This window comes from Diabrotica virgifera, chromosome 5 (genome assembly GCF_917563875.1).
Source record: "Diabrotica virgifera virgifera chromosome 5, PGI_DIABVI_V3a".
Classification (NCBI taxonomy): domain Eukaryota; kingdom Metazoa; phylum Arthropoda; class Insecta; order Coleoptera; family Chrysomelidae; genus Diabrotica; species Diabrotica virgifera.
In genome coordinates, this window is record NC_065447.1 from 114,377,454 (window position 1) to 114,395,089 (window position 17,636).

The 17,636-nt window shown below is 33.9% G+C and overlaps 1 protein-coding gene across 1 annotated transcript in view; it reads right to left on the minus strand.

Moving 5' to 3' along the window:
- LOC126885102 (dynein axonemal heavy chain 12) overlaps window positions 1-17,636 on the minus strand; it is a 660,248-nt gene that overhangs the window by 134,289 nt on the left and 508,323 nt on the right. The window contains exon 27 of the mRNA XM_050651529.1: window positions 17,157-17,373. Within this exon, the coding sequence (XP_050507486.1) occupies window positions 17,157-17,373 (217 nt within the window). The remainder of the gene's footprint in view (window positions 1-17,156; window positions 17,374-17,636) is intronic.

Here is a 17,636-nt window from a genome sequence, read left to right on the forward strand (position 1 = left end):
ACAAATGAGGTGTCAAATGAAAGCTGATAATCCAATGATAGTACTACAGGTGAGCGATTTGACCTAGGCTGTCTTTCCGCCGGTCCGTACGACCGCGACTATAACTTCTGCGTCTTTATACCAAGTAGAATGACAAATGAGGTGTCAAATGAAAGCTGATAATCCAATGATGGTACTACAGGTGAGCGATTTGACCTAAGCTGTCTTTCCGCCGGTCCGTACGACCGCGACTATAACTTCTGCGTCTTTATACCAAGTAGAATGATAAATAAGGTGTCAAATGAAAGCTTATAATCCAAGGATGGTACCAAAAATTGAGATATTTGGCCTAGACAATCTTTCTGTCGGTCCGTACCACCGCGAATATAACTTCTCCGTCATTATACCAGGTAGAATGACAAATAAGGTGTCCAATGTAAGCTGGTAATACAAGGATGGTACTAAAGGTGAGATATTTGACCTAGGCGGTCTGTCGGTGGGTCCGTCCGACCGCGAATGTAACTCCTCTATCATTATACCAGCTATAATAATAAATGAGGTGTCAAATGAAAGCTTATAATCCAAGGATGGTACTAAAGGTGAGATATTTGAGCTGGGTACTCTTTCTGTCGGTCCGTACGACCACCAATATAACTCCTCCGCCATTATACCGGGTAGAATGACAAATGAGGTGTCAAATAAAAGCTTGTGGGTGAAAACCTAGGACTTACGAAGTCCAATTTAAAAATAGGGCATATCAGAGATATGCCTTAGACATCAGCAGAGTATGGGTCGGTTGGGCGTGGGAAAATTTTGACAGCGTGGGAAAATTTTTATCTGCCACGCCCAAGCCACGCCCACGCCACGCCCACCACAAAGCCACGCCCACCACAAAGCCACGCCCACCACAAAGACACGCCCACCACAAAGCCACGCCCACCGACCAATGATCGGCCACCACAAAGCCACGCCCACCGACCAATGATCGCCCACCACAAAGCCACGCCCACCGACCAATGGAAACAAAGCCACGCCCACTTACCAAAGGAAACAAAGCCACCGACCAATGAGAACTTAGTCCCGCCCCTCGACCAATGAGAACTTAGTCCCGCCCATCGACCAAGGACCAATGAGATGAGCACTTACCGAACAATGAGAACGTCACAAAGGTCTCATCTAGCCTGTCTCTTCTTATAACACGGATGTAGTCCAGAAAGCCAAATAAGACACTTATCCATCGGTCTACCCGATCCATGTAGCACCTATCTGCCATCTGCGCTGTTAATCCATATCTGCAAAGTATGTTGTCAGCTTGGGTTAGTATATACAGTGCATTCCGTATGTTTTATAAACATGATCAGGGGAAATTGTTGCCTGATGGTTATTAAAGAACCGTCTACGACCAATATACCTTTTTTATCAAAGATGCTTAATATCAACCTGTAAAAACATAATATTATCTGAATTGCCGTAGAAAAAATATTGTATGCAACTATTCAGTCAATTACATAAAAATAATACGCGTTTTTCTGAAAAGACTTGTACATGAGATGTTTGCTGGTTTGGCCACAGCGTAAGAATGGTATATGTTCATTGTAGGAATGTATGATTGGAGGGAGATCAAGGATGTTTGTTGGTCATACTGTAAGTATGGTATACGTTCTTCTAGATGGCTTGGGCATAGTTACGTGTTGCAGCCGACAGGTGGCGATTTGTATGACGAGATTATCAACTGTGATCGGATGTTTGATGGTTTGGTCATACTGTAAGAATGGTATACGTTCTTCTAGAGGGCTTGGACATAGTTACATGTTGCAGCCGACAGGTGGCATGATAAGATGAAGAACTGTGATAGGACTAATATATCACCGTTTTGGCAGTGTTGCCATGTTTCTCCTTCCCTTCGATGTCTGTTGCGCTAAAATTAATAGCAACGAAGATATAGTGTCGTTTTGTCATTGCTGACATCTTTGTTTTTATGTTAACATATTCAATATCCCCTCTTTTTCCCAACGAGACCATATTCACACGAATTGGACCAATAGACACGAAGATATGATATAGGGCCGTTTTGTCATTGCTGACATCTTTGTTTATATGGTAACATATTCCTTCCGCTTTCCAACAATATATAATCAGTCAGGTCGGAGACATGCTACAATGCTCTTTTGCTAATGTCTTTGTGATTGCTGCTCTTTTGCTAATGTCTTACATGTAATAAACGAACCAATAACAGCGCAGATGGCAGATAGGTGCTACATGGATCGGGTAGACCGATGGATAAGTGTCTTATTTGGCTTTCTGGACTACATCCGTGTTATAAGAAGAGACAGGCTAGATGAGACCTTTGTGACGTTCTCATTGTTCGGTAAGTGCTCATCTCATTGGTCCTTGGTCGATGGGCGGGACTAAGTTCTCATTGGTCGAGTGGCGGGACTAAGTTCTCATTGGTCGGTGGCTTTGTTTCCTTTGGTAAGTGGGCGTGGCTTTGTTTCCATTGGTCGGTGAGCGTGGCTTTGTGGTGGGCGATCATTGGTCGGTGGGCGTGGCTTTGGGGTGGGCGATCATTGGTCGGTGGGCGTGGCTTTGTTCCCATTGGCCGGTGGGCGTGGCTTTGGTCGATGGGCGTGGCTTTGTGGTGGGCGGGGCTTACAGTGCTATTGAGATACGAAATTTTCCCACGCCCAACCGACCCATACTCTGCTGACATCATAGAAGACAATGACACAGAAAAATCAAACAAGCAATATGTCAAAAGGGCCTTAGTTATGTATCTTCGGTCCTGTTGGTCCAATCGTGATGTATAGCACCTCAAATGATAGGATTTGACAAACAGAATACAATGAGAGAAAAATCAAATACAACCTCATGTCAAAAGGGCCTTAGTCGCGTATCTTCGGACCTATAAGACCAATCGTGACGTACGGCATCTCAAATAATAGGACTTGACAAATAAAATACAATGACACAGAAAAATCAAATACAGCAACAAGTCAAAAGGGCCCTAGTTATGTATATCTAGTCCTATTGGTCCAATTGTGACGTACAGCAGCTCAAATGGTAGGGTTTAATGAACAGAATACAATGACACAGAAAAATCAAATACAGCAATATGCCAAAAGGGCCTTATTTACGTATCTTCGCTCCTATTGGTCCAATCGTGGCGTACAGCACCTAAAATAACTGGATTTGACTAATATAATACAATGACGTATGAAAATCAATTACAGCATCATGTCAAAAGGGCCTTAGTCTTGTATCTACGGTTCTATTGGTTCAATCGTGACGTACAGCGTCTGAAATGATGGGATTTAACTGGCAGAATAAGATGGTGTAGACAAATGAAAATGACGGCATGTAATAACACTTTAAAATTGTAGAAATAAAATGGATTAACACACATGGTATGACATATTAGGCGAGAGTATTTAACAAATAGAATACGATTACATACGTCCAGTTTTTGACAAGCGACTTCTCTACATATGATAAACGCGAAAGGGCCCCAACGTTCACTGCTCGACATAGGCCTCCCGTTCACTGCATATACCCACTGCTTTCTGACGCTGTGACTTGAGAGGATAGGATTTAACGAATAGAACGACAAAGAAGACTAAACAAGGCAGCTCACGGGAAAAACACAACTGTCCGTTTTATACTCTACAGGGAAGCATCAAATATTCAACGTAAGAATATATTAGAGTATAACGGTATGATAAATCTTTTTCTTCTTTTTTTCATTTAGTGCATTCCGTACGTTTTTTAAACATAATCAGGAGAAGTTGTTGAATTTCTGAAGTCTATAAAAGAATTTCTTAACAAACCTTTTTTTAATTGTGTTATGGATTATTTTTAAGAATGTGTTTAAAAGGCAGTTCGCAGGCTTATTGTTCAATGGTCTTATCACTTTCAAGCGCCTGTCTTTTTTGTAGGACTATTAATTGTTACTTGTGATTTCAACCATTCTAGCGGGGCAATGCCTTTTCTATAACTGAAATGAATATTGTTATCCATTTAATTTTTTTCCTCAATTAATTGAATGCCTCCTACTGGTGTTTGGTCTAAGCTTACCGCTTTTCCCCATTTAAGCTAAACTGCTCGTCAAAAGTTAGGGATATAGAAAATTATGCTCATTTTCATAGCTAATTTTTTCGAGAACAGATTAACGGATTCCACTATTTTTTTTTAATATTTTAGATTTTTCTTTAGTTTTTACACAGTTGTGCAAAGGTTTACACAAACTTCTTTTTTGTACTTATACCGAGTGGTAGGTATAAGTACAGAAAAGAAGTTTGAGTAAACCTCTTGATAGGTATTAGTTACGTATCTTCACTCCCATTGGTCCCAACGTGTCGTACGGCGGCTCAAATCATTGGAATCAGCCAACAGAATACAATGACTAGGGAGCGGATTTATATGCGATCAATTTTGATGAAATATTCGCATATATATGCGGTAAAAAATTACGAAATATGCGCAAGATATGCACAAAAATTCAAAAAATGCGCATTTCGGGAAACCACAAATTTTCTGTCTTATTTAGTAATCTTATTTATTATTTTTCAAATAAAATCATTTTTTATATATGCAATTTATTCACAGTTTTTACAAAAACTGCTACCATAAGTTACCTATTTAAAATAAAACAACAATATCACTATAAATATATCTTCGATTATAATTCACTACAATGTGTTTTTCCAAATTCTTTACGAGGAAACATATTCTTTGATCAGACAAAATATTTTTATAACTTGAAAAACTCCTTTCAACATCGATAATTGGTGCGTATTTAAAATAACTTGTTAATTTCCGTTAGAAAATCGTAAAACTTTGGCTAAAGGTGTAAATTCTCTTAACAATAGAGGATTTAAAAAATCACCAGAATTATAGGTAGGTACCTACCCTAATAGCACAAGGACGTCCAATGGACGTCCTTCACGGACTTTAGGGACGTCCATTGGACGTCCGTTTTCGTCCGAGGAACGTCCTTTATACGTCCCTATTTTGGTCCAAATGTCGCGCTACCGAACGTCCATTGGACGTCCATCTAATGTCCGAGGGGACATATATTGGATCTTAATCGGACGTAAATTGGAGCTTAATCGGACGTCCTAGGGGACGTAAATTGGACCCTAATCGGACGTAAATTGGACCTTAATCGGACGTAAATTGAACCTTAATCGGACGTAAATTGGACCTTAATCGGACGTAAAGTGAACCTTAATGGGACGTAAATTGGACTTTAATCGGACGTAAATTGGACCTTAATCGGACGTAAATGGGACCTTAATTGGACGTAAATTGGACCTTAATCGGAGTAAATTGGATCTTAATCGGACGTCTTAGGGGACGTGAATTGGACCTTAACAGGACGTCCAATTTTGGTCCAAATTCCACGTTGCCAAACGCCCAATGGAGGTCCACCTAACGTCCGAAGGGACGTTCGGTGGACGTCAATTGGGCCTTCATAGGACGTCCCAGTTTGGTCCAATGTATTGCTGCCGATCATCCATCTAACGTCCTGGGAGGACGTTCGGTGGACGTCTAGAGACGATATTTATACCTGTGGAGAATGTATTGTGGGAAATAAAAAATATATTTTTTAAGGAACTTATATTACATCTTATATTAATTTACAATTATTGGATATTAGATTATTTACATTAAATTATAATTACATTTCTCCAAGAAATTAACGCACCACCTTAAAAATGGGCCATTTTTGATGTCTCGAATTTCCTAAAGCCATTGTCCCATCTAAGTGATTTTTTTAATAATATTATAGCCTAGGCTATATGGGCTACCTCCATAAGCTTGTCATGCACGGGGAGCTATACTGTAATAATATTATATCACATCGCTGAGGGAACTCTACATTACATATACTTTTCGAATCAAAACTTTTATTCTCTTAATATTATTACTTAAAAAATATATACTACATTCGTCTCGCTAAACTCGAAAAATAACTTATAAACCATAAAAATCTCCAAAAATATAAATGACATAAATGAGAATTGGCACAATTATTATTATGGTTTTAAGTTGATTTTTCGGATTTAACTACAATATTATGCAAAAAATTATGTTATATCGCAGATTTAAAATGGGTTTATCTCGAAAACAGTTATATTAAGTTTAGCGAGATGATTGTAGTACACTTTTTTTAAGTAAAAATATTAAGAGAATAAAAGTAGACTGGTACGCAGTCTGATTTTTGCATAAGAGTTTAATGAAATGGTAACAAATCAATTGGAAGTTCTGTCCGACAAAATACATGGAACGTTTTCGGTAGTCTGATGTTCCAAGTTTTTAACCTGTTCCACAATTAAAACTTCCCCGGTTCCAGTATTCCCGTACATCAAAGTTTGTCCGACTAGACACCGTGAAGCTATTAACAAATTTTCAGCTTGCTGTTAATCAACTTTTTTTATTACGCGGGATCCAGGTCTATAAATGAATACAATAAATAACTAGGTAGGTACATATTATACACTTATTTATACGAGTACAATTAATAGTAGAGCTGGTTTTTGGGATGTTACAAGCAGCATTTGCATTTCCACAGAGATACTTATGACAGAAATAATAAAATACCGAGACGGACTATTATTATAATAATTTACAATAGGACCCGACGGCCGACGCTATAGGGGCAGGTAAAATTTATGACTGAACAATGCACCGAGCATCGATACAAGCAATATGTACCGGTCGAAGGTTATATTTTATTGTGCCAAATGGACGTATATAGTACCTACCTTTAAAAATCGAATACACAAATTAAAAGATATTTAACAACCATAAAGATTTGTCAAACTCTATCACCGACTTCATGAAAACAAGTATTACTACATTCTTTGATGGTTTTTGCTGTAAATTTTAAAGGATTGACATGAAATTTGGCATACGCATAGCTAACATGCCAAAGAAAAAAAGTGATATTGTGCCAATGTGTGCTATTGCCCTGGGATGAGTTTCACTCTTTCTCTGGGGTGAAAAACGTTCAAAATAAGTCCGGACTTCGATAAACTGATTAATATTAAGCAACCTTTATTCCATACTTACAAAGTATGTGTACTTACAAATTAGTATGTGAATTTGGGGGGTGAGTTTCACCCCGAGGAGGGGTGATATACAAAATATAGATAGATACACAAAAGATATACAAAAATGTTTCAAAACATCGAAAAAATGTGGTAAAATGCAAATATACATATCATATTATGATAAAATTGCGATTTTGGCGATTTGCCTTTTTGGATAGAATGATGATGATGTTGATTAGGATAAAACTGCGAAGAATTTTTTTATCGAAATATAGTAAAAAATATGAAAAATATACCAAAAAGCTTGAAAAAATATGTAAGTATGTAAGGAAAAACATAAATAATTAAATAAACTTTTGACAACACAACACAAAAGTTTGAAACACTCACTATTTGGATTGGTTGTCCTGGCTTGTGATTTTCTTCTTTGCAGATGACGCTCACGGATCGATGTCAATGTCCAACGGACGTCCGAGCACGGACGTCCAATGGACGTCCAAAGGACGTTCATATTTATTCAACACGTAAGTACGTCCAACGTCGGACGTCCGAAGGACGTTCATTTATAGTCCATCCGCATTAGGACTAAAACTGGACCTATTTTGGGCACACGTACGCTCAACTTCAAAAAGATGCTCTCAATATTCATCTGTAGTAAGGATACATTGATAAAAATTATATTTTTGCTTATTAGAATTAACCACCAAACTTCTATCATCTTGGTAACGGGAATAATAAAACATTATAAAGTCCACTTTACATCAACAATAATTGAACAAGAAATTGACGACAAGTTATTCAAGGTCAAATTTGGCTTATACAAAACACAATTCTACTTCCAATTTTGCCGTGAATAAACAGAAAATAAAGAAATTTGACAAAATAAAACATATCCAATTGTTCTATTTCATCAAATTCCTTCATTTTCTTTTACAAATCATACATTTTGTACTCGTCAAATTTGGCCTTGAATAACTTAGTCAATTTCTTGTTCAATTTATTGTTGATGTAGAGTGGACATAACGAATAATTTACCGATCAGATTTTCACACTTTACATAAAAACAAAAACATGTATTAGATATTAAACTACATATACAGTTTTGAATTAAATATGATTTATAATCTTTTCCATTTAAACTATTTTATTAACATAATTAAGTTAATATTTTATTAAATAATTTTGCTGTTTAATCCCCTTATTGGTAGAATATGTCCAATATGGACGATTGGAAAAGGTCCGTATTTCGTCCGAGTACGGACGTCCAAAGGACGTTCATATTTATTCCACCCGAAGGACGTCCAACACTGGACGTCCGAAGGACGTACATATTTAGTCCACCCGAATTACGTCCAACGCCGGACGTCCAAAGGACGTACATATTTAGTCCACCTGAAGGACGTCCAACGCCGGACGTCCAAAGGACGTACATATTTAGTACACCCGAAGTACGTTCAGCGTCGGACGTCCAAAGGACGTCCGTTTATGGTCCATGGACGTTAGGACCAAAAATTGACCTATTTTGGACGTCCAAAGGACGTCGTGTGCTATTAGGGTATTAAATATAACAAAAGTATATAAAATTCGGATTTCCGGGTAAAACATCCTTCGTCATTTTAACATCCTACAATCATTTCATAACGGCGGCGTATTATCCTATAAGTACTTTGTGTAGAGATCGTTTATTTTCTAAGAAAAAATGAAAGGCGGTTAATGAGCTGTCTCTCTTGGTTCTCGAATTAATACAGACCACAGCCTGTGCGTGGAAATATTTTGTCGAATTAAAAAATTTAAATTTTGTTTTGGACTAATGAAATAAAACATTTTAGTAGTTCCAAAATGGCACAAAATCTAGGCATCGGATAAAAAAGTTTATTTGAAGAAAGTGTATTTTTTTGTTCTTCTTAATGGCGGTACAGGCTCGTTTTTTTAATATTGTATTTAATTACAGAATAATTTTCAAATATTACCTAATATATTTTTCAAATTGGGCTCTGTACCGCCATTCTTTATTATATTACGGATACGTGTGCCAAATATCTTGAAAAAATATTCAAAATTACAGCCGCAATCTTGGAACGCGTTTTGGCTACCTGTTGATCGCTACTGTATCACTTTAAACAATTTTTTAAACAAATTCACAAAAATAATTTTTTCATTACGAACGATTTTTTAGATAAGTTGGGTTATTCTGAGCAAAAAAGGTATCTTGAGATTTTTCTCTAAAATTGATTTTTGTCGAGTTATATGGCCATTTTCGCATTTTTCAGGATTTAAATCGCGTATAACTCGACAACAATCAATTTTAGAGAAAATTGACAAGAGACCTTTTTTGTTCAGAATGTCCAAAATTATCTAAAAAAAAATTGTTCAAAGTGAAAAAATTATTTTTGTGGATTTGTTTAAAAAATTGTTTAAACAATTTTTCGACCACGGCACCTTGTGAATATGTTATAAGGACCTCTTTTTGAGTAAGTTTGTGCAAAAAAATCGAATCGGAATAATTTCACTAACAGGGGCGACGATAAATCCGGGACTATAGCGCTAATTATTAATAATTAAAAATAACAGCTTTGTAATAAAATAATGACAAAAATCTCTTAAGGACCTTGAAGCAAGGGTTTGAAACTTGATCTGCTCACTTTTTAATTTCATAATAATAACTTTTAATCGAGTTATTAAGACTTAAAAATGGCCATTTTCGCATTTTTCAAATTTTTAATCGCATATAACTCGACAACAATCAATTTTAAACAAAAATGGCAAGACACCTTTTTTGCCCAGAATGACACAAGTTATCTAAAAAAAATTGTTCGAAATGAAAAAATTGTTTTTGTGAATTTGTTTCAAAAAAATTTTTTAAACAATTTTTCGACCAATGCACCGCCCGGCACCCTTTGGATATGTTATAAGGACCTCTTTTTGAGTAAGTTTGTGCAAAAAAATCGAATCGGAATAATTTCGCTAGCGGGGGCGACGATACTGCCCGGTCTACTTTTGATGCTGATGGTGATAGAATAGATACTTTTTATATAACAAAAATAAAACTTTTTTTAAACTCTTTAAAAAATTTGTGGCGGGTTTTCCCCGAAAAGTGCGTTATTTTTTGGACATTTTACGTTGAACTAGTCGATTTGGAATTTGACGAATAAGAACCAACTTTTGATTAGCTCCAACTCTGTTTTTATTGTGTGTCCAGACTTCATACATACATCATTTTTTTTACTGTTTTATAAGCTTTATATTTGCTAGGAATAGTTTTTCGATCAAATACTTACTTTTTGATTTATTTGCGAAAAACCATCTAAAAACAAAAGTTACAAGGAATTTAATTAGTTTATCCACTTACGGACTTATTTGGACCTATATTTTTTCACACTCGAGAAGGGGGTGGTACTCATCCCCAGAAAAAAAGCACACACTGGCACTCTGATGTTCATTTCGCGAAATATCGCAGGGTTCGTATTTAAAATTTTTAATTTACTCCTCACCCCTTTCCGTGGGGGTTCGTTTTTGGTATCATTCGATAGACTTTTGAAAAATATTGAACACGCATTTTTTAGTTTTTCGATCTGACGTTCATTTCGCGAAATATTCGCTTTTTTGTGAAACTTTGTGACTCGCCCATCATTTCTTCAGATTTGGGAACACTTAATAATCGGAGGGGGCCAAGTCAGGAGAGTAAGCCGCATGAGAAAGTAATTAGAACCCCAACTCGAATTTTTGCTACTGTCACAACGCTCTTGTGAGTCGATGTATTGTCTTAGGTCTTGAGAACACTTTTTTCTTCTGCTTATGGAGTCGTTTTTCATTCATCACATACCGGAACTCACCACATAAATTTTGAAGACCCTGACATCAAAACTGTATTAAATTATATGTGATCTAAGTAAGTTAATGAAAAGTCAGAATAGATAGAGTAGAACACTTATAAAAAAAATTGTAACAAGCAATTGGACATCGTAAGTTCTAATTTTTCACAAAAAGTGACCGGAAGTTGAACCGGCAGTCGATATTTGAACCCTTCGTGTAACTTTTTGTCAGCTGATATGACGGATGAATTTTGTTCACCTACAGATATGGACGAACAGACAGGCATGAAACCGGAAGTATGTATTTGTTCTGGTCTTTCTTAGTCGTGTTGACCAATAGTTTGTACTATTTCGACGAATTTAAAACAGTACTTTCGGTTGCAACTCTGGAACAGGCAGTCCGAGGTCAAACTTCTCACATGTAATATCATATTTTGGTTATAGGCTTTCATTTGACACCTTATTTGTCATTCTTTCTGTCCTACTAATAGACGAGTTGTGTTTATTGACGGACAGACATGGATAATTCTAGGTTTTCACATTTAATGATAAAAACAATAATTATACAATTCAGTTAACCTGACTATATCATTGTGATAATGACTTCTTATCTAAAAGTGACAACGGCAATAATTGCCGTTGTAATAATTATTATTCCATTCACTCACGATAAAATATCGCAAAACCTCCAGATTTTAAAGAACCGCTTGGATTGACATAAAATTTGGCACACACGTAGATAAAATGCCAAAGAAAAAAGTGAGATTATGCCGATATGTTCTCTTGTCCTGGATGTGACTTTCACCCCTTCTTGGAGGTGAAAAAACATACGTGCAAAATAAGTCCGGAAGTGGATAAACTGACTAATTCTAATTCTAAGCAAATTTTGTTCTATAAAAGTTTTAGGTCAATACTTTTCGAGGTATGTGCGAGTGAATATGTTTATTTTTCATAGAAAAACACGTTTTGGACGGATTTTCGCAAATAACTCAAAAAGTAAGTATGTACATATTTTATCGAAGAAAATATTCCTAGCAATAATATAGCTTATGAAAAAGAGGTGTCAGTATAAGGTCTGTAGACCCAGTAGAAGCAGGGTTGCAGCTAATGAAAAATAGGTTCTTATTCGTCAAATACCAAATCGAATATTTCAACGTAAAATAACCAAAAAAATAAAGCACTTTTCGGGAAACACTCATCATAACTCTTTTAAAGTGTTTAAAAAAAATTTTTTTTGGTGTTTTTAAAACAGTTTCTAGCGTGAAAAGTAAGCAAGTTACGCTGAAAATAAAATCGTTCCCTTTTTTTGGCAAAAGAAAGTCATGAAAATTAATTGTTACCGCTTCACACGTTACTTTAGATAAATGTATTGTTTATACAGGGTGTCTCCGAAAATAGTGCGTTCCTTTAAGGTGTGGATATAATACACAATTTAGAACAAAAAGGTGTTGTAACATTTTTTCCTAAAGTTAACCGTTTCAACAAAAATTACGTTGTTCTCCATAAGAGTAAATTTTTATTTTCATAAATTTATATGACCTGGCAACATGGCGTAGAAGAACCTGTGACTGTGAAATTTAATCTAATGGGACCCCTTGTTTATTTACTAATTGAGTATCAATTTGCATATCAAAATGTATTTTCGTTTTTTGGTCAAACGGCTGAATTTAGAATAAAATGTTATAAGACTTTTTTGCTCTACATTGTGCTTTCTATCTATACCTTTAAGGAACGCACTATTTTCGGGGAAACCCTGTATATGATCTGTAAGTTGCATTGGTTCAAAATGCTTATTTTTGAAAGGGGCTTTGTTGAAAGGCCTCGAACGAATCACTAGTCACGAGTATGTATATGCAAATTTTGAACAGCCATATCTTAACCAATTTTTGTCTTCCAGAAAATCAAAAAATTCCAAATATTTAAAAAAGCAACACCTACATTTTTTACTCTTTAAGATATTTGGTATCACTAATAATTTTTAAGTTATTTTGACAAAAGTCTTTTTTTCAAAATTAAAGATTTAAAAAATTTACTTTAGAACCAAATTTTTCCACAAATAAGCACTTTGAACTGATGAAACTTACAAACACAAACAATACATAAAGTTACTTGTGAAGTGGTAACGATTAATTCCATTTGGGCTGTTAATTAGAGGGAGTTTTTAGAATATTTTTAACCAAAAAAAAAGGAACAACTGTATTTTGAGCGTAACCTGCTTACTCTTGCTGCTGGAAACTTTAAAAAAAAATAAAAATAAACGTTTTCTTAAACACTTTAAGAAAGTTGTAATAAGTTTTCCCAGAAAAGTGTTTCATTTTTGTTATTTCACGTTAAAATATTCGATTTGGAATTTGAGATATAAGAGCTTATTTTTCACTATAGTCTGTTTTTAAACAAGAGGAGTCATTCAAATTTCCCGCGCCGTACACCTTGTTTGTAATTGGTACAACCTCAGGCAATTTTACTCATATCAAATTTTGACACTATTGGCATTTCATAGGTTAGTTTATTTATTTTATCAGCAATTTTTGTATTTTCTGCGTTCTTCCTTTTATTTTTAGATTTTTAGTCAAGATTACCGTCAAAGGCCGATATGATCAACCAAAAAAGAAGATTTATCTGATGATATTTCTAGTGACTTTCTTGGGTGTGAATCTGCCATTTAGTTTACCTACTCCTCTTGGTTTTAAAACAAAGCTTAGCAATAACTCTGCTTCTACTGGGTCTACAGACCTGACACATATACCATTTTTTCACTTTTTTATAAGCTATATTTACTATTTGCTAATTTTTTTTCAATAAAGTACCTACTTTTTGAGTTATTTGCGAAAAACCGTATAAAAACGTTTTTTTTTTTGTTGAAAAATGAACATATTCACTCGCAAATATCTCTAAAAGTATTGACTTAGTGAAAAACGCTATAAAATAGAAGTTGCTTAGAATTAGTCAGTTTATCCAATTCCGGACTTATTTGAACGTATTTGTTTTCATACCCTATAACCGACGAAACTCACCTCCAGATCAAAAGCACATATCGGCACAATATCACTTTTTTTCTTTAACATATTAGCTATAGGTACGTGTCCCAAATTTTATGTCAAACCAAGCGTTTCTTCAAAATTCTGACCAAAAACCCTAAGTAAATTAAACGAAAATATAAAATGAATTTTTCAAACAAATATTTTAAGTCGGTATGAGAAATTTTAATTTAACAGATGAAATCAAATAAACACAATTCAACTCGTAAAATATTTAGACCCTTGCTTGGTAATCCAGCTGAACAGGTAAAGAACCTACTTACCTTTTATGTAGTTTATAATCTGAGAGGATGGAATATTTTACCAAAATATTCCATCCTCTAAGTTTACAATAGACCTTTTCTACCTGTCCTCAAAAGATCGGTATTTTTAACTCGTGGCAACGTCGAAAAGCGGCAAAATGATGGGAAATACACATTTTTATGTGGTGGAAGTCAAAATGGTTATGAAGTGTAAAAATTTTTGTATATAATTTAAATTTTTAAAATTAAAATTTTAGAAAACTGAGAACGATACAGGGCGTTAAAAAATGCGCTCAACAAACATACACGAATTAAAATTCGAAAATGATAGTATTTCTTGGTGATGCCAAATGACTGCAACATGAAAAGATGACATAATGATAGCGGGATGTATATATATATATATATTGAGAGGTTGAAGAGGGCGAAACACATTTCTAAGAACTAGTGTTTGGATTTTTAATTCTATTCAAAAAATTTTCCCAACCCAAAATGGTGGATGTGTGAATTATTCGTAAGGGGATTTCTCCACATTCTCTATTTCATTTGATTTATATATATATATATATATATATATATATATATATATATATATATATATAGTTATTTTTTTTTTTTATTTTTTATATCTTATCGACCGTTTAATGAGTAAAAAAGGTGTTATTTATCAGGTTATGCGGTCACAAAATGAAAACGATTCTATTTTCTTGAAAACTCTATATTTCGCCAATGGTTATTGGCTTCCTCAGGAGTACACTAAAATTTTAATTAAAAATAATAAATTATAATCGGTATTAATTTTATATTAATTATATATTAATTTATATATATATATATATATATATATATATATATATATATATATATATATGTCTGAATTGCCGATATAAATGAGTCAGATTAAATTAAATTATTACAAAAATTTTTTACTGAGCAACAACATTTTTTGCCGAATTATCAGCTTTATTACTTGCGTTAAAATATATAGCTTCTGTTGGTATGGACAATTATATCATTTTCACCGATTGTAGAAGTATTGTGGACAAACTCACTTCTATCCAATCGACAAAAAATCTAAACCACATTGAGATAGAGATTAAGAGTCTATATTATGATTTTACTTCCTCGGGCAGTTCAATTATTATTTGTTGGGTGAAAGGATATTCTGGAATATTAGGAAATGAAGAAGTCGACAAATTAGCCAAATCTGCAGCTTTAACCAAACAAAACATAAGCAACATACTTCTACCAGTAACCGATATAGATAATATCAGTAAACACCATTGCAAACAAAATTTGCAACGTGTATATAACCAAAGTACAACGGGAATAAATTTTAGAAATTGCCAGCCACTAATTCCCAATGAGAGATGGTTTAAACAAGAATCAAATAGGTTATTTATAAAAACAATAAACAGAATGAGGTCAAATCACGCACTAACCCCAGCATGCAAACACAGCATAGGTATCAGTGATAACCCATATTGCGCCTGTGAGCACCTCATATTGGAGTGTGGACTGTACAGACAAAATATTAAAGTAATGTATGAAAAGTTAATTGATCTAAATTGTCCTTTACCTGTCAATTTAAACGAAATTCTTTTTCCAAAAAATAAGCAGACGTTACAATGTCTTTACGAATATGTAACGTCCTGTAAATTTAAATTTTAAATAGGCTTAGATAATAAAATTATAAAATTGTAAAAATATCACACAAAATTGAAAAATGTATCCATTAAGATAGTATAACACTCTGTAAATTTAGATAATAAGTAGGCTTAGGTATTAACTTAAAATTGTTATTGTAATAACATACAAAAAAACACAAATAGTCTGGCTAATTGGCTCTGTCAAAGCCATTAATAAAAAAAAAATAAAAAAAAAAACATTTTTTGTTTAATTTATTAATATTGTATATTTTGACAACGATATCCAATTTAGACGCCGAACATTAATAAAATCATTTTTTTAGTTAAATTGTGGCTTATCTCCCATTTAGAAGAGTTGACTACAAAATGCCACAAGATCAATGCCTTCAGATCAATATTTGGAAAAGGTAAAATGTAGTAGGTAATGCTTCGATTTACACAATTTTATTTCCAACAAATATATTTTGTTGTATTTTAATATTTTAATTCCACAAAAATCAAACTAATTTTGATTAATGTGTCTAATTGGCTGCATTTTAATGCAGCTTAATTCAAAACCTAATGATCGTAATATACACGGGTTCAATCTCCAATGCAAATTTTTATTTTTTAAATTTTTTTATACATTTTATGATTATATAATTTTTTTTCAGAAAATACGTATTTAGTTAAAATGTTTGCCAGCAATTGTTCAGAAATCATTTTTTTGTGGCATTTTTCAATGTGTTTGTGTTTGTTTTATTCTTTTATTTTTTAGTATTGTTTAATTAAAAATTTTTGGAAAGTAGTGAGTATTAAAATTAGTTTAATATTTAAATAAAATATAAATAAACTGTTTAAAGTATATTGACTTCGTTGAAATCATATAATAGAAGTATAACTTCTTACGTATTATACGTACAAAGGACACACATTTTTTTTATTATTTCTGTAATAGACCAGGGTAACGAAGGCAATTGTTTTAATTCTACAATTTTTAGCTTTATTAATCTGAGGCAAATAAACATAAGCAAAAACAAAATTATTAGGCATAAAGTTTGTATACATACGGCAGTTAATTTAATTAAATGTAATCAACTACTGACTTCTAGATTTTTAAAAGCGCATCATTAGCCACACATGCGCTGTAGTGTTGTCAAAAATACCGAAGTTATCCTGTATCTACGTATTATAAATGTAGAGAAAAGTAGAGCAAAGTATGGACAAGTGTGGACAAGCGTGGAACAAGTATATTTTTATATAAATGATTGCTCGTATATTTTACAGAATTTAAAGGCAGCTTGAAACGGATATCAAAAATAAAGTTTGGTTTGGTTTAAATATAGAGAATAACTAACACATATTTATAAATTTACGCCAAGATTTAAATCTACAACTATCTTACCGATCAGTTTTTTGGCTCGTAATAACTTATTATTACATAAGTCAACTTCAGCCTGTAATTCTTGTTGCTTTTTTTGAGCTATATCTAACTGTTCCTTCAGAATAGCCAATTGCTCTTCCAATTTCTTTACCTGAGCCCTCTTCTCAAGTAGCATTGTCATCATGGCGGTAAATTCGTCTTCTGCAGCTTTAAGTTTGGCCTTTTTTGGAGCTACTACCTATTAACATAAAATTTTAAATACATATACATATGTCTATGGTCTATATTATGAAACTGGTTTGTGGCGCCGAAAATATAACTTTGAATTATACCAGCTATACACAGATCCAGATATAATGTAATTTATTAAAGTGCAGAGACCAAGATGGACTGGAAAAATTGCTAGGATGTCAGAATGAGTACACGAAGATATTGGCATTCTCAAACACAGAGATCAATATCGTGTTCTTCTGTTGTTGGTGACAACATAAAAGATGGTAT